Consider the following 18797-nt stretch of genomic DNA (forward strand, 5'->3'; position numbering starts at 1 on the left):
GTGAGAGCTGTTCTGCGCGTGCCGCTGTACGTTGCTGCGGCGTATATAAGCGTTCAGCCGCCACAGAGCGAGCCGAACAGTCCAGCAGCAAAACGTAGACGTCGCGTAGACGGTTCGGTTCTTGTCATCCGAACACCACCGGCATCCGTGTCCCATCACGAGCCGGGGCAGAGAGAGAGGCGGGGGTCCAGCGCGGGGCGAGACTGCGAGGACCGACCAGCATGGACCCCCAAGCAACGGACCGCACTAGCCCGGGGGCGGCGGCGGCGGCGGGGGGCTTCGGCATCCGCCCGGCCTCTCTCGGAGCTGACGGGGGCGACTCGGAGTCCGGAGCGGGCTCGGAAGAGGCAGCCATGGGTTGCAGCGACACGTTCAGCAGCTTACCCGACATGGAGCAGGAGTCCCTGGAGGAGAAATTAAGGGGACTGGCGTTCAGGAAGCAGACCTCGTATCGGTGAGTGGACAGCTGGGAGGATGCGGGGACAGTGCCGATCAGAGCAGGATGGGCTCCCGGGATCTACTCTCGTTATACGTAGTTTCTATATTTCTCTGGATATTACCCGGAATCTGTGTGTAATTCCCTTTGTTTACTTGGAATATTTAATCCCGGGACCCGTTTGGCAAAAACACATGATGGACATTAGCAGTTGCACGGCCCAGGCTGTGTAGTTAGTTGAAATCCTCACACTGAGCAGTGGAGACTTGTTCAGACAGGCCAGGATGTGATGCTGTTCTCTCTCTGCTGCCACGAATATTAAATCCACACCGAGCAACGGGACGATCTCAGGACCCGAGTGTTCCTGCATGTAGCCTTGTTGTTGTTGTTGTTGTTGTTGTTGTGAAGGGGAGGGAGAGAAACGGTATTGATTCGTGAGCTGTGTGTGTGTGTGTGTGTGTGTGTGTGTGTGTGTGTGTGTGAATACCAGCAGCAGCCTGACACCCCATTGTGACTGGCAGCTGTTGCTGATTGTAGACACAGTATCTATCAGGGATGTGTATTTTTGAAATTCTGGCGATACGATACATATCACGATATATTGCGATACATTCATTCAGATGTTACAAGCAATTTTTTTACTGAGTTTATTGTAAGAATGTTCATTAAACAGTCCAAACTGATACGCAACATGTTTAACATGAGGTATCTGAACCAGGATGGAGGGTTTTACATTTCAGTGGTGGAAACAAAACCCGTTGCACACTGCTGCCAACTAGCGGGTGGCGATTGAATTGTACAAAACGAAAAGAAAATACACAAAAGTTTGCATGTAAATTCTTTCAAAAATTAGATGCTCGGCTTTTGAATATCAATGTAATAATCGCAGGAAAAAATATCACGATATATTGCCATATCGATATTTCCGATACACGGCTTTTGAATATTGATATAATATTGCTAGAAAAAATAACACGATATATTGCCATATCGATATTTTCTTACATCCCTAGTATCTATCTATCTGTCTGTCTGTCTGTCTGTCTGTCATTGGTCTAAGCAATCAAATAACATTATTAATCCCATAAAATCTAACTCATCAAAAGCTGAAACCCAAGCAGATGTCTGACTTTAGAAATCAGGATCTAATTTAGTGACATTTGATAAAAATACAATAGCTTCATGTTCAAGTTGCAGTTGGAGGCAAAATTTATGCTAAAATGAAATGTTACGATTAAAAGTTGGCCTATGGTGGGAGAAGGAGTGTGTTTTAAAATAGAACGATGCACTGTATTTCCCTTATGATCTATCTGAAGGATGATGCATTTTTCTTTTCAGTGTTTAACATTTCCCAGGGATCATCTGGGGTCTTTTTAAACTGCCACTTGAGTTAGATTTATTCAAAACGCAAACCCATTACCCACCAGAGGCTTCCCATGCTATTGTATTTTCGTCATCAGAGCTGTTTTCCTCTGGTTGTTTACCCCCCACTTCTATTCAAAAGTTAGTTTTTGAGGAAATCAGGGAGTGCCACAGCTGGTCAGGTGTAGTTCATAGGGAAAACTGTTTCCTGTGCGAGTTGGGAGCTAACCTTTCAGAATAATTCTAGTCTTGGTAATCAAAAACATCTGAACGTTCACCGTTTTACATCTTTAACAGTTTACTGTGCACTGCAACCACAAATGTGCATTCAATGATGTTGCGCTTCCTTAAAGGGACGGACTTTTGAATTTTTATGCTCGCGACTGCCCCCTCAGGCCAAAAGCGTAACGGCAGCTTCAATAGTAGGCTCGTGCACGAGGCGCGCATGCTGTACGTGCACACTTCTTAACGAAAATAACAGCTGAGACAGTTGTGTGTGTGTGTGTGTGTGTGTGTGTGTGTGTGTGTGTGTGTGTGTGTGTGTGTGTGTGTGTGTGTGTGTGTGTGTGTGTGTGTGTGTGCGTGGCCCGGAGGACAGAGGACAGGAGAACGTGCAGCTAATTAATTAAATAATGTGGTTCTGTAGCTTTCTCTTCAGCACAGCGACAAAGGTTTATGATGGGTCAGTCCTCCTGCATGCTCAGATCATTCCCTTCCCTTGCTTGAAAAATTGTTCCAAAATGAAAGTTGAACCCACATCTTTTTTATCTGTGAATTCAATGCCGTTAGGCGAGTCTCAAATAAAAATTTGGGCATCTTACTGTAAAAAATATACCATTAATGTAAAAAAGAAACTCTAAATAAACTATGTTCACATCCAGAATCAAACCCAGGTCTTCTACATGAGAGTCAGACATCTTACTAGGTGGGCTACACACCAGTGACATCCTTTGTATCTGTAACATTTATATCCTTGATGACAGCTGAAACAAAGAACGGTTCGGAGTGAAAACGGCTATTTTGTTGCTAATTAGCAGGAAATATCTAGAAGAAAGTTCTACAGAAAGTAGCTAAGGGTCCTCAGAAATGTAGCTAGCTTTGTCACTAGGCGTTAGGAACAGCGACAAAGTGGCACTGCCTCTCTCTCTGCTGCTAAAGCTACGGATAGCAAATGCTACGGGCTATGCCTGAGCGTGAACGCGCATGAAGCAGCCTGCTCGACCCGAGCATCTCTCTTTTTCTGTGATTTTACAGAAAAACAGGCAATCACAGTAAAAATGCCAGGGCTCATTCTACAGGACCAGGGCATTGCAGGAGAATGTATGAAGAAGACATTTATTATTTCTATACATGTTTTGGCTGTCACACTTCCATAATGTCCCTTTAAAGTAATAATAACAATTAGCCTTTTTTAGTTCTTTTATTGGGTACAAGCTAGTAAAGCACGAGTTCTTTCTTCTGGTCTGTGTACTTATCTTAGATATCTTGTTAGCTCATAACAAGGCTCCTTTTGATTTTTCTAAACCACAAAATCAAACTAAAATGGTATATATTATTTACATCACTCTGATACTCTTGTATGTATGTGATTATTTATTCTAATGGTAAATGTCGTTAGGACAACAAGATAATAAGATAAAATGTAGTGAAGCATTTATTCAGCGAGCTGTGATAAATGTCCCACCTTTGTCACCTCGTGCTCTATTTCCAGGCTCTTCCCTGTGTCTGAGTTCAGTCAGCGGCTTCAGTGGATTCCCTAGTTGGATTAATTTCATTTGGACGGAGAACATTTGGTTCACGTCACAGCTGAGACCGTTTGTTAGTTCCTCCACTCAGTCCAGACCATGAAATAACTTGTCACATATCTAGAAAGTCCAAAGTGTTACTGCAAACTAATATTAGATTTACTGAAACTAGCAAAAGCAACTGTTATAACATTTGTATGTTTAATTTGGATTTCATGTAATTTGACGACTATAATATTAGTTTAATCCTTGGGAACATGCAGGAGTACAATAAAAAAATCTCCGCCTGGTGCTGGTGGGTAAGATGCCACACGATGAGCTGTTTGAACATCTGATCGTGTTTTATTTGGCTACGGATAATCTGTGAGCCCCCCTCCGTAGAAGCATCCATGCAGGGAAAATGGAGTTAGTGGAGAAGTGGCGAAGGCCAGCAAGTGAAATACCATATGTGGCCATGAGGAAGAGCTCAGAAATGATGACGTTGAACATCAAAGGCAGTCGTGTGTGTGTGTGTGTGTGTGTGTGTGTGTGTGATTTTGTGGTATGAGGTGCTTATGGCAGCACAAGGCACGTGCACCGGTGTCGGTGCAGGATCGGCTCGGGGTCCTTCGACTGCCGATGACGTCACATGACTGCAAATCTACTCGGCTTTCACACACACGGTTTGGAAAGACATCAGCAGTTTTGTTTTCTTTATAATTGTAATTTGTTAATAAAACACCATATTATCTTTGTTTAGTAAACAATGTGAAACTGCATAAAACCAACATGGGACTGACAAACAATAGAACAGTTCTTATATGTGAAGCCACGTCTGTTTGTATTAATGTGGAGTTCGTCTGTATATTTCCTTAGTTGGTATCTAAATACATTCTTTGACTCAAAATATTGCTTGGTGTCTTTCAGTAAAGTTCTTATATTTTATTTTGCCCCGTTTCATCAACATCAAGAGTTTTTGAGGGTCACCGTTTATCATTTGCTTATATTTTACATTTCTTTTAGAAATTCTAACATATTTTCTCCGATAAGTGTTGATTTTTGGACTACAGGACTACAACCGCTAAGACTACGACCGCAAATTTGTTCTGACCAATCAAAATCATAACGTGATAACGTCACTTCCATAAGCTTCTTGTTCAGCCAATCAACCACTTGGACGTCATCGGCAGTCGAAGGACCCCGAGCCGATCCTGCACCGACACCGTTTCTTGCCAGTATGTGTCACACTTTTATCGTGTGTGTGTTCTCAGAACTCACGAAGTGTGTCCTTCCTTTTATCTATCCTTGGACGTCTCATCCTGCTGGCAGCACGGCGGCCCATCCTCTCTCAGATACCGTTACTTTTTGTGTGTCATGGCAGCAAATTAGTCAGCTCATGTTTGTAGGGCATAACTTCAATCAGCTGGTCAGCTTGACACTCAGCTGGTAAGTGAATGACTTGTTTTTCCAAACGCTTCCTGTTTATCTCCGACGGCGAGTCATCACTTTTGTTATTAAAGCTCATAAATTCTAATAAACTTTTATAGATTCCCGCTGAAGGGGCTGTGTTGTGTTCAGGGCTGCAGAGGAAATCACCGCTGACCCAAACCCGCAAAGAAACACTTGTGTGTTTTTACACGAACCGTCTAGGATTCTCAGCCTCTCTGGAACACGAGTCACAGAAATCAGTAGGAACATACTGATACCACACTTTCAAACCAAGTACAAGTACTTATATCTGAGTACTTGCTGATGTAAGTACAGATATGAGTACTAAACTTTACACTCCTTGAAATGAACCTATAAATAATTTGTCTTCATTAGGCACGTTAACTCATTCTCTGCCAGCGTTTTTCACCGTTTTTACTGTTTTTTTAAGACAGTTTCGCGCGAGGATGATGTCGACGCCAAAACAACCAAAACAAAGCGGAGACTTACTTCTTACATCAGGAAGAATCCGCGCATTTCGAGCATTATCCGTTCTTTCATAATCCGTTGTTGAATTGTGATCGGCAGACGCTTTTCCGGTTCGCGCCTCGCTTTTTTTTACAGAGCGGCCCAAAACGATCTCCTAACACACGGATGTTCTGCTTCCTGATCACGTGACGTGTGACGTACGCGGATGAAGATCGGCTTTAGAGCTGAGATGTTTGTTCCCACGGTGCGGGGGCTCGTCCGACGCCCACACAGTAAAACATGCAAATGACGACTTTAGTCGGCAATGGCAGTGAACGAGTTAAACATAAATACTAGGAGTGTCCCGTTCTGATATCGATATTAAAAGTAATTCGATATCGACCCAAAAACACTATCAGATTATATTGGACTGCATCAAAAATCTCTGATATAAGCAGTCTGTTAAGATTCACATTTTTGCAACCAATGGTTAAAAAAATTGTCATTTTTTTCATACTTGGCTCTTGTTCTCCGATTGAGTAATATCACTTGATCAAGCCTTGCATACATTCCACACTATGTACAGGTAAAAGTAGGTATGATTTGTGCTGATATCGTATCAGATTGATGTCGGTCAACAGTGAAGGCTGCAATATCGGAATTGTGTCGGAAGTGAAAAAGTTGTATCAGAACATCCCTAATAAATACACTTTAAGTATGTTTTACTAGTCTAGAAATACTCTGTTATTGTGTTGTACTAGTGTAGAACCACACCCTTTAAAAAACACCCACGCCTCTGATCTCAATGTAAACTAAATATATAATTGTACAAATCAAAAAAGTTGTGGCTGAGTAACTGAAATTCTGTTATATTATCTGTAAAGTTGGTCTGTGAGGGCTAAGTCGGCTAGGTGAGGGGCGGTTATACCTGAGCTACAAAGTCTCTGGTTAACTCACTAAGCTGAAAGGTACTTCTGGGATGTTTTTGCCAAAGTGAGGAAACAATATTTATTATTATTATTTATTCCTGCATTGGAAAAAAAAAACATCTTGAAGTCAAAGTAGTTTGTTGTTTAGATGTTTTTAGTGCTTGATGTGCCGTACATCAGCTGCCTCTTCTTCCTCTTTTCATTGGAGCACTTAGTAGTACGAGTACACACAGATTGCATCAGACAGAAACCAGATGCTGGTATCAACTTTGGTGCATCCCAACAAATGATGTATTACTGATGTAAAATTGAGTTATGTTTTATTTGCATTGCAAAGCAACAAATCAAAAACAATGTCTGTAAAATGCAAAAACTCTGATACATTAAAATAAAATTCACTATATAAGAACTACCACAGTAAGAAGTGAGAATGTAACATAACACTTTTGTCACAAGAATGTGTACAAATATATGAAAATAAGAGCTATTAGAAGAAGAAGAAAATATCATTTTTACAGCGCCTCTCAAGATAAAAATCACGAGGCGCTTCACAAAAACAAAAAATGTAAAAAAGCATTTAGAAAATGGTTAAAAATATATTTAAAATGAGCAAAAATAGACAATTGTGATTAAAAATGTTAAGAAAGAGAGAAAGTGAACAGGAAAGAGGGAAATCAGTGGATCCTGAGGAAGGTGGAATAGGTGGGGAGAGCAGAATAAAGAGAGAGAGGTGAAGAAGGTCATACAAAAGCCAGCTTGAACAAGTGAGTCTTCAGCTGCTTTTTAAAGGAGACCACTGAGTCCACTGATCTCAGGCTCAGGGGGAGAGAGGTCCAGAGTCTGGGGGCCACAGCAGCAGATGATCTGTCACCTTTGACCTTTAGCCTGGTGCTGCACAACCAGTAGGCTTTGGTCACTGGACCTCAGGGACCTGCTGGGGGTGTAGGGACTAAGAAGATCACCAATGTAAGATGGTGCTTGTCCATGTAAGGCCCTATAGACCAGAACCAGGATCTTGAAATGAACCCTGAAGTTGACTGGCAGCCAGTGAAGCTGGAGGAGAAGCGGGGTGATGTGGGTGTGTTTGGAGGACTTGGTCAGAAGCCGAGCACAGGCGTTCTCAACCACCTGTAGACGGTTCAGGGAGGTTCTGCTCAGACACGTGAAAAGAGAGTTACAGTAGTCTAAGCGTGAGGAGATGAAGGTGTGGAGAACTGTCTCAAGTTCAGAGCGGGACAGAATGGGACTCAATTAGGATGTGTTGTGAAGCACTTTGGGGGGTTGGTGGACTCTAGAAGGCGGTACGCAAATACACGCCGGTTACCATGATGCATTTAGAAAGATTTGTTGCTCATTGCAGTTTTGTTTTGAGGACAAAGAACAAATGAATGAAGAGTATCTAAGCTGTCAGTGGAAAAATTCAAAGATGCTGCTCTTACCAACGAGCAACCACCCCAGTTTGTTATAAGAACTACCACAGAGTTTCTCTTGAGTTACCACAGGGTACATCTTTCATGCGTCATCAACGGGTTGAAGTAACGCAGTAAAATCTTTAATCAGACAAATGCACCTTTTTATCAGTTGATTTACACTGGTCGTATTTTAAATTACTAATATAGTTCCACTTTTTATAGGGAGGTTGTCCATCACATGTCATCTGAACGACTGTGTTGAATGAAGCGGTTTTTGTTTTTAGCATGGCCAGACAGACGTTCACACAGATGAAGAGCAAAGAGGAGGAAGGAAACCTTGATTTGAACCAATCCTGTTTTTTTACTGTTCTCACACCTCCTGCTGCCTTCATGCTAGGAGTTCAAACAGCCACTGGAATTATTTTTGCATGTTGTGTGTTTGTCTCTAGGATCTTTGGCTTTGTTAACACATCACCAGATGATACGGTCTGATCGTCATCGCTAATGAATCCGTTAACTCAAACCAAAAGCATTCAAGCGGTTATAAACATGCATTCATTCAGAATAACTGTAGGTTTGTTTGTGTTTGACCAAATAGATTGTATTTGGAGTTGGGACGTAGTGTTGTGTTTTATTTAGAGATGTCCCGATACAACGTTTTCACTTCCGATACGTACCGATATGGCAGCCTACAATACCGGCCGATACCGATCTGATACGATGTCAGAACAAATCATACACACTTTACCTATTTCATAGTGTGGAATGCATGAAAGGCTTGATCTAGTGATATTACTCAGTCAGAGAACAAGAGCCAATAACAGTAAGTATGAAAAAAAAGACAATTTTTTTCTTAACCATTGGTTGCAAAAATGTAAACCTTAACTCATTCACTGCCAATGACGACTAAAGTCGTCATTTGCATTTTTTTAATGTGTGGGCATCGGAACGAGCCCCCGCGCTGAGAGAACAAACATCTCAGCCCTGAAGCCGATCTTCATCCGCATACGTCACAGATCACGTGATCAGGAAGCAGACCATCCATGTGTTTGGAGAACATTTTGGGCCGTTCCTGTAAAAAAAGTGAGGCGCGAACCGGAAAAGTGTCTGCCGATCACAGTTCAACAACGGATTATGAAAGAATGGAAAACGCTCAAAACACGCGGCTTCTTCCTGATGTAAGAGGTGAGTCTCCTCTTTGTTTTGGTTGTTTTGGCATCAACATCATCCTAGCGCGCAACGTTCTGTGACTCTTAAAAAAACAGTAGAAACGGTGAGAAACGCTGGCAGAGAAGGCCGTTAGCGATCAGGAAACGGCTGGCAATGAATGAGTTAACTGACTGCTTATATCGGAGATCTTTGATGCCGTCCGATATAATCCGATACACAGTTTTTGGGCCGATATCGAATAACTTCCGATATCAACATCGGAACGGGCCATCCCTGGTTTTATTCCACAGATGCCATCAGGGCTCCTGTTCACCGTGTTGGTTTGAGATTTATCCTTAATTATTAAAATCAGGTGCAAATCCTAAATGTTCTTGTCCTAAACCGTTCAGCACGTATCAGCTGAGTAGAATCTAGACGTGGAAACAAATGCTGTCAACTGGCAAACGCAGCAACACGACCTGTTTGCCCAACAGGGAAACCACAAAGCATCGATTGCTTTGTTTCCTCTCAAGGGGTCAGATTGTTTTCTCGGCCTTCTCGTGGAAGTGTTGCAGAAACAAACTGCCACACAACATGATTTAGTCACGTTATCCTTCCATTACTTGCAGCTCAATTCACAAACAAAAGATCACAATTAGTATGTCCGCAGTTCAGCGTTCTCTGGTTTCATGTCTGCTTAGAGGCAGCGAGACGCGTCGCCAGAGGAAGAAAGACCGAAATGACACATGAAAAACAAGAAGCGTGGAGATTTGAATGTATCTGCTGCTGCTGCTGCTGCGTACCACCTGCAGGGGTAAACAGTGATCAAAGGCCTTTCATCTTCTGATGCTGCCAGAATCCACAACTCCATTCAGCTTTCAATTAGGGCAGAACACTGAGCCGAGCAGGAGAATAAAGAGATTACAAAGAGATGACCAGAGAGGAGGGGGCAGCTTGCATTTTAGATATAAAGTCAAAGGAGAGTCATTATTTAAAGGATATAATATGGAAAATGTGTGAAAGGAGTGAATAAGGGCTGGTTGGTAGTCGCACTTGCTTTATTACTCTGGAGCGTTCTAAAAATAAAACAAGATTCATGACTTGCAGGAAACAACGAGAAAGAAGGTGCTTAAAAAGAACTCGGGTATATTTAGAACAATCAGAGTTTCAAGCCGAGCTCCGATGCCGAACATTGAAACCGTGCAGAAGAGGCGACTGATTTGTGGCGCAGCTCGTGGCTACATCTTTTTAGCTCGCAGGTCTGAGAGGTGACGACGATCTGGAGCAGAAGAATAGAAACGGCCAGAAGAAACATCTGTAATGTGTCTCTCTACTTACAGTAATTGTGTAACAGCAGCCCGCCACAGGGCAGCACAATAACCGCGGCGTTCTCCCGGGAAATTAAATCTGAAAGGGCAAAGAAATACTCGCCAGAGCGCAGCGTGCAGCACAGTTCAGGACCGAGGTAGTTTAGATATAAAGAGCAATAAAACGTGTTTTTATCTCACAACACGAGGTGAGGTTTAGTTTGTTAGGAGTCTAAACGTATCGTCACGATCCCGCGTCACGTCTGTTGTGTCTGAAAAACAACAAAGTCGGCACTTTTTGAGTTAGTTTTCAGTTTTCCACCACGCACCGTGTTGTGGCTGTCGGCCGCCTGTCACCTCCGTCTGGAGTCTAGTAGCAGGAGTAATAGAAACTTTACAATGACAGTTTCTACATGATGAGACTTGTTGTTGTGGCACTAAAAGGCCTTAAACTGGATCGAACGCTCGGTAAGGGTCAACAAAGCACGACGGCGACGGCGGCCTGCCAACGTTTAGTCTTGTGCCTCGTTCAGGTCGCCGTTTTTATTGTAACAAACTTTATGGTGCGCTCAGCAGCAGCATCTCGTCATCTATGCACACAGTTCTTATCTCTGATGGAAAAATGAAAAGGCAAAACAAATCAATAAAGCAGGCGAGCTCCCACCTGAAAACACCTGCTGCAGTACCTGCTGTCTGATGGGCGTGAGCTGGTTTAGGATGCAGTCTGAGTTCTAGTCAGCTTAAAGACTCCCGTGAATTTTTGAACATATGATCAGAACTCCAAATTGTTGATAAAACACAAGCATTGCTGACACAAATTTCGTTTTCATCTCTCATCGTCAGAGTGGGTAAACAGACGTGCATTCGTATTAATGTTTGTGTTCCTTTTACAAGAAGGAGGAGGCGGAGCAGTGTTCAGACTCGAGGATGCTTGTAACGGTGTCAAATAAACGACAGAAAAGGTTGTTTGTTGTTACCAGGGTATCCGCGGGTCCTTAAAAAGTCTTAAATTAGCTTTTCCAAATTTAAGGTCCTAAAAATCCTTAAAAATGACAAATAATCCTTAAATACAGTTTCCAAAGGTCTTAAATGACCAAAGACCCAATAAACAAGATTCTTTTATTCCTATAAGATTTTCGTGAATTTCTAGTTGGTGTTCAGCATTTTTGGTGTACGATGTTGGCGTAAGCGGAACCGTACACGTTCAGTTGGTTGTGAAAGGGGGCTATTTTTAGATGAGCACATTAGCTGGTTGAGCTAGTGGAAGCGTGCGCCATGGGGAAGTGCAAGTTTAATGGTAACTGGATGGCTAATCCCACGTTCGTGACGTGGTTAGCACCGGTTCCAGGCAATAGCTGGAAATTATAGCTTAAATGTAATTTTTAAAATAGCTTAAATTTGGTCAAAGTGGCTTTAAAAAAGGTCTTAAAAAGTCTTAAATTTGGCTTCCTTAAACCTGCAGATACCCTGTGTTACAGATCTGCACATCTCTTGGAAAAGATGTTTTTCTCTTTATGACTCCAGTCAGTTGCCGTTTTAAGGTCTGACTGTGCGAACACTTCAGTGGTGATGTCTTGTGAGCTCCGTTTCAGTGTGAGAACATTCAGATGAAATCCGTCAGCACCACGGTTTGATGTCCTTTCCTCGTATCGATGCTCGTTTAGCTAATGATCCTCCTTTCATGTGATGCTCCAATGTTTAGCATTATAAGACACATTTAGTACGCACACAACTCTAACACAAATGTAGGTGTCGGTCACCATAGGAACAGTTTCAAAGCATTCAGGTCGGACTTTTGTTTCTCTGTTTAAATGAAGATTGAGGCTCTCGTTTGTTCTTTTGAAACCTCGTTCTCTAACGGCTGCCGATTTAATTCCACACCTTAATGCAGAATTTCATTTCCAGCTGATTCTGCTGATGTCCGTCCTGTCACTCGCTGCTTACCGGATAATCATTGAACGTGGGGAACAGTGACTCTGCAGTTTTCCAGAACTCAAGATGTCGGATTCACACGTTCTCTGTTGTAGTTTTCTATTTGGAAACGTGCACGCTGAATCGGGTCTTGAATAATGCGCCGGTGTTTGAGAGTTGTGGTGAGAAGTGTTACACTGATGCACACCGACCCTCTCATCTTTTTTACATTTTTGATCCTGAGCACATTTGCTGTAGCCAGACGGGGGCATTAGTATACCCCCCCCCTCCACCCCCCCTCCGTGAACAACCCTGTTCCAGTTGGCCGATGGTGCGTTTGTGCTCACTTATGCATATCCATCATTTTCTGCTCAGAAGGAAAAAAGACTGATGATGTCTTTTTTTGGAGCCGTTGCCTTTCCGACTACTTTCTCTCTCCTTCCCTGGCCTTGTGAGGAGTGTTTTCAGGAGAGCGTGAGTGAGTCTGTCAGTGTTGGGGTATTTTACCCATAATACAGTGTGCTGAGGCATTAAGAGGGATTGGCTAGCATGAGCCGCTCCTTATTAGTCGTCTGGCTGGCTGTAAGAGGCTTTTTCTGCTTGGAAATGGGGTTAAAAAAAGAGGGCAAAAGCCAAAAGGAAAGAGAAAAGAGAAGTGACTCTTTTGGGTTTCAGAGGCAAAAAGAGGAACCTGGTTAGAAAGAAACCTTGTTTTGAAAGATCAGTAAATGACTTCCTTTCCCCAACAGGCATGTGTCAGATTGTGGTGAAATATGTCTCAACATGAAACAGCCTGTTGAAGTATGGACTTCATACTAGAAAACATCATAAATAAATAAAATAAAACAAGCAACAGTAGGTCGGACGAGCTAGCAGTCCAACTATGTGCTTTAGTAGAAATGAATACACTTATATAAATGAGAATAAAAGGAACAGATTGCTTGTTCGCTGTTCCCTGACACTTTCGCTACAGTAGGCGTTTGTTTGCATTCCTCAGATGCAGAGGAAAGCTCCACAGGCCCAGAACAGGTTGTAAAATGTTCACAGCCCAGCAGAATGAAAGTCGTGTGAAATAATGTGCATCCTTCAGTCTAAACTGCTACTTCTATTAAAATTAACATGAAACAAACAGAATAAGTAGAAATAAAGGCATTATTTTCATAGTATTGTCTTTTTCACTAAATTCGGATGCAATTAAGAAGAAGAACCTTATTAAAATTTTATTGATTCTATTTTCAGCCCCTTTTAAAGGGACTTTACGGAGTTTTGAATTTTTATGCTCGCGATTGCCCCCTCAGGCCAAAAGCGTAACGGCAGCTTCAATAGCAGGCTCGTGCACGAGGCGCACATGCTGTACGTGCACACCCCTTAACGAAAATAACAGCTGAGACAGTCCCTTGTGTGTGTGTGTGTGTGTGTGTGTGTGTGTGTGTGTGTGTGTGTGTGTGTGTGTGTGTGTGTGTGTGTGTGTGTGTCCCGGAGGACAGAGGACAGGAGAACACGCAGCTAATTAATTAAATAATGTGGTTCTGTAGCTTTCTCTTCAGCACAGCGACAAAGGTTTATGATGGGTCAGTCCTCCTGCATGCTCAGATCATTCCCTTCCCTTGCTTGAAAAATTGTTCCAAAATGAAAGTTGAACCCACATCTTTTTTATCTGTGAATTAAACGCCGTTCGGCGAGTCTCAAATAAAGATTTGGGCATCTTATACCATTAATGTAAAAAAGAAACTCTAAATAAACTATGTTCACATCCAGAATCAAACCCAGGTCTTCTGCATGAGATTCAGACATCTTACAAGGTGAGCTAAAGCACCAGTGAGTTTCAATCTATCTGTAACATTTATATCCTTGATGACAGCTGAAACAACGTCAAACCAAAGAACAGTTCGGAGTGAAAATGGCTATTTTGTAGCTAATTTGCAGGAAATATCTAGAAGAAAGTTCTACAGAAAGTAGCTAAGGGTCCTCAGAAATGTAGCTAGCTTTGTCACTAGGCGTTAGGAACAGCGACAAAGTGGCACTGCCTCTCTCTCTGCTGCTAAAGCTACGGATAGCAAATGCTACGGGCGATGCCTGAGCGTGAACGCGCATGAAGCAGCCTGCTCGACCCGAGCATCTCTCTTTTTCTGTCATTTTACAGAAAAACAGGCGATCACAGTAAAAATGCCAGGGCTCATTCTACAGGACCAGGGCATTGCAGGAGAACGTATGAAGAAGACATTTATTATTTCTACACATGTTCTGGCTGTCAGACTTCCATAATGCCCCTTTAACAATTTGGACTAAAATGTCAATTTCTCCACTGTTCAACTGACCATAGTGTAGAACAGGCCACATTTACTCATCAACCATGTGTAAATGTGTCTGTTTGGATGGACAGCTGGCTCTGTGATTGGCTGCACTGCTGTCTGAGTCGGAGCCGGGACTGGCCGTTTGGGATTTAGTTACCTGATTGTCTGCAAGCTCCCAAAAGCGCCTGCACAACTTTGATGAAGTCGTCTTCATCAGCAGTTTGATAAAGCTGGCTCTGGTTGGTGCGCTTGATTGCCATGTTAATGACTTCACATCTGGATTAAACAGCAGTAATTTAGTGTTTTGAATCCTTTTGTTTGGTCCTGTTTCGTTGTTGATGTTGAACCTAAGTGAACTCAAAATGTGGAGTAACCAGATTTGACCAGATTCTGGGGTTTCTATTGCATCACATGCATTATTTTTACTAAGGCTTATTTGGGTGTTTTTTTTATTTTAGTCTGTTTATTTTCAACATTGACATATTCACACGAAAATAAAGTTTGTGGAGGATAGAAGTTCACAGGTGGAGTCAGATCAAATGAGTAAACAGATCATAAGTCAGCGGCTCAGAGAGGGAAAGAATGCTCGGCCATGTTTTCTTTGTATGCATTTCTGCTCTGAAAGTCACACCTCATCTCTCTTCCAACAAGCCCATCTGTCTCGATAATGAACCTGTGGAGCCGACTGCTGAGGTGACACCAACTCCATCACTGCGCCTCCTTTTCTCTGCTCACTCCTGATCTCCTGGCTAATTGTGTAACAAGTGGCATGCACTTTGTGCTCCAGACCAGGGCTGTGTTGAAAAAATCGATTTTCCAATTCTGAATGGATTCTCTTAAATATTCATGAGAATACGTCCAAAGATTGATTTAACCCTTCAAGCACCAAAGTCACAAAATTGCTTTCATTGCAGACTTTAACGAACCACAGCTGCAAATATGTAGCCTAGTCTGCCAGACTCATCCTCTGTTTAATTCTACACAGAACTAGCCTGGTTACTCACAGGCAGAGGCCCATGAGGGGCGAGACTAGCCAGCTCAAAAATAACCAATCAGAAAAAAGGTGTAAATGCCCACTCTACCGCGGGTGTTTCCCAATGTCAAGGCGCCTGTCCTTGCAAGGCAATGTCTTGCAAGGACAGGCGCCTTGCTTACGAGGACACTGTCCTTCCTTAGTCAAAGAAAACGGTTAAATGGAACAGACTTGCATCACTTGGCCGCGGCTTCCGAGGCGGTCACGTGGCACGGGAGATGAAGTTATATTATTATTATAAAACCTTTTACTTTTAAAATAGTGTATATATTTGTTTAATTAAATATGTAAGTGAGTTACTACCTGCTAGCCACCGAAGCTGCAACTAACCACACTGTAAACCCAAATGTTGAAAATAATCAAATATACTGAGTAGGTGACACTCATAAATAAAAAGTTTTTAGAACTCAAATGTGTTGAGTTAGTTCAATCTTTTCCTTGTTTTAAGTACATAGAACTCAAACTTTTTAATTAATTTGAAAAAAATATATATTTTTAGTGAGCATAACTTAAATAAATCATTAAAGACAACTTAACTTGAATGATTAATATGAACTAAAAATATTAATTTATAATTTTATGTTTCTGTATTATTCTTTACATCTTTATGTCAACTTAAAGTGTGTCTGATAAACAGACTTATATATTTCTTAAAATATTTGTGGATCTATTGGAAAACAAGCACAAACAAGCAATTTTGGTGGATTTCAGGCACAACAAAGAAGTGATGGGTGAGGTGCATTGTGGGTAAAATGGTAAATGGCCTGTATTTGATAGGCGCTTCACAACACAGTCAGTCATTCACCCATTCACACACACATTCACACACTGGTGGGGATGGGCTACGATGTAGCCACAGCTGCCCTGGGGCGCACTGACAGAGGCGAGGCTGCCGAGCACTGGCGCCATCGGTCCCTCCGACCACCACCAGCAGGCAACGTGGGTTAAGTGTCTTGCCCAAGGACACAACGACAGCGACAGACTGAGCGGGCCTCGAACCAGCAACCTTCCGATTACGGGGCGAGCACTTAACTCCTGTGCCACCGTCGCAGTAGTCATGTTTGTAGTTATTTAGTTCTATTTTGGGGTGTTTATTCATGTTTATTGTGGGGCATTGTTTTTCTTAGTTATTATTACTTCATTCAGTGCTGGAAATGTGGTGTTACTTTTGGGCCATTCCCAATTTTCAACATTTTTCCACAGATATTATTTGGAAAATATACTCAAAATGTTAAATGTTTTTTAACTCAAACTTGATAAGTTGATATAACTCAAAAAACTTGTACTACACTAACCAAGATAAGTTGCTCTCAGCACATGACTCGCTCACCCAGCCAGTGACAGCGAAGCATCCAAAGTCAAGTCAAGAACATCCAGTGTGAACCACCACAGTATTAATTAAAGTGGAATGGCACAGAGTGGTCATTCCTTTGACCAACCTCCTCACTCATGGTGCCAACATGATACAAAAATGGGCCATTCCCATCTGTACCGGGTCGGCCCGGGCCGGGTAGCCCCAGTTGGCCCCAGACTGGCCCGGTTGATTCCACACATCCTTGTCTTAAGCCCATGTGGGCTGATTCTACCCACCAATCAGAGGCTTGCTCTAATGGAAGGTGTGAGTTTGCTGTCAGCAGTGGGTGTGTTGGTCCTGGTCGGCCTGAAGCAGACCCCCTCGAGAAGAGGGCTGAGAATGAGCCTTGGTTGGCCCGGAAAAATACCAGGCCACCCAGATATGTAAACAACCTACGCTACCCGGCCCGGGCCGACCCGGTACATGATTTTGACTTCTCAAAATCTCGGGCGCGACGCTGAGCAGCGCGTCCGCCTCCGGTGTGCCCCAGGCTTTACTATTAGTACTACCTTTTAAAAGGAACATTAACAAGAGAATAGGAAATAAAATGTGTAATCTTCATGAGAAAAAGTGGCATATGTTCAGACAAATTCTCATATGTTCTGTCTTTAAATTAGAAAACAGTTGTTAGAAAACAAAATACAAGCTGTAAAATAAGTAAGGGCCTAGCCTCCCTACAGAGAAGATCTGGTGTGATTCTCGCTCCAAAAAAAATCTTATTTTTTTCTCATTATCTACAAAATTGACTTGAGTTATAACAATCGGCCATCTTGAATTGGTTTGACTCTAAAAGTTAATCAGTTAAAAGAATTTCACTAAAACCTGTCTAATTATTATTGACCTGTTTTACTAATGAGCCATCAGACACATGGTTACCGGCAAAAACATCGTCTGCTGATGAAAGGTGATAAAAAAACTGAAAAATGAGCTTCAGTTTCCAGTCACTGAAGAAGAAACTCACAAGTTCTCCCCCCCGATCCTTCAGTTTTACTCAGACTCACGCCTTTTGTTCTCTGAGCTTTATTCTCTGATATAATCATATTTTAAAGGTGTTCCAGAGGGTCTGATGGATGAGATCGGCTCTGTTTGCGCTGACTAGTTTAGTGCAGCTATCTGCAGAGCACGAAACAGCTGCGTCATCCAAACAGCTGATTCAATTCAATTCAATTCAATTCAAGTTTATTTATAAAGCACCAAGTCACGACAAGAGTCGTCTCAAGGGCCTTCACATAATAAACATTCCAGTACAGGTCAGGTCATTAAGTTAATCATAAATAATGTTTCCTATATAAGGAACCCAGCAGGTTGCATCGAGTCACTGACTAGTGTCAGAGTCTTTACAGCAATCCTCATACTAAGCAAGCATATAGCGACAGTGGAAAGGAAAACTCCCTTTTAACAGGAAGAAACCTCCAGAGGATCCTGGCTCAGTATAAGCAGCCATCCTCCACGACTCACTGGGGATGGAGAAGACAGAGCGCACTCACACACACACACACACACACACACACACACACACACACACACACACACACACACACACACACACAGTAGTGTGTCTATAGTTGTATTGTGATGTCTTAGTAAATATTCTATTAGGTGAGAGATAAACTTTATTGTATTTATCCTAGTGGATCTATAATTAAACGGATAAACTAGTAGTAGCACATCCAACGTCAAGGAAGCAAAAAGTTATTATCAGGAGAGGGAGAATGTTTAAGTGGTTAGCAGCAGTGTGCTAGACGATGGCCCCCTCCATGAGGCCACCACAGCTCAGCAGAACATCGTTGTAGCTTCTTTTGGGGAGAAAAACACTTAGAGAGAAAATAAAGTTAACAGCTGAAATAGCAGGAAATAATACAGTTAAAGAGCAGATTGTAGAAGAAAGCAGTCGAGTGTGGAAAGTGGTCAGTGTGTCCTCCAGCAGTCTAAGCCTATAGCAGCATAACTACAGAGATGACTCTGGATAACCTAGCCTTTTAGATGGAGG

At 42.4% G+C, this 18797-nt stretch overlaps 1 protein-coding gene across 4 annotated transcripts in view; it reads left to right on the plus strand.

Annotated features, from left to right (window-relative positions):
• The window catches only part of dgki (diacylglycerol kinase, iota), a 100695-nt gene continuing 81898 nt past the window's right edge, over positions 1-18797 (plus strand). For all 4 annotated transcript variants that reach the window (XM_070544025.1, XM_070544061.1, XM_070544071.1 and 1 more), the window contains exon 1: positions 1-454. In XM_070544025.1, coding sequence (XP_070400126.1) covers positions 222-454 — 233 coding nt within the window. In that variant the 5' untranslated portion in view covers positions 1-221. The remainder of the gene's footprint in view (positions 455-18797) is intronic.

This window comes from Nothobranchius furzeri, chromosome 1 (genome assembly GCF_043380555.1).
Source record: "Nothobranchius furzeri strain GRZ-AD chromosome 1, NfurGRZ-RIMD1, whole genome shotgun sequence".
NCBI lineage: Eukaryota > Metazoa > Chordata > Actinopteri > Cyprinodontiformes > Nothobranchiidae > Nothobranchius > Nothobranchius furzeri.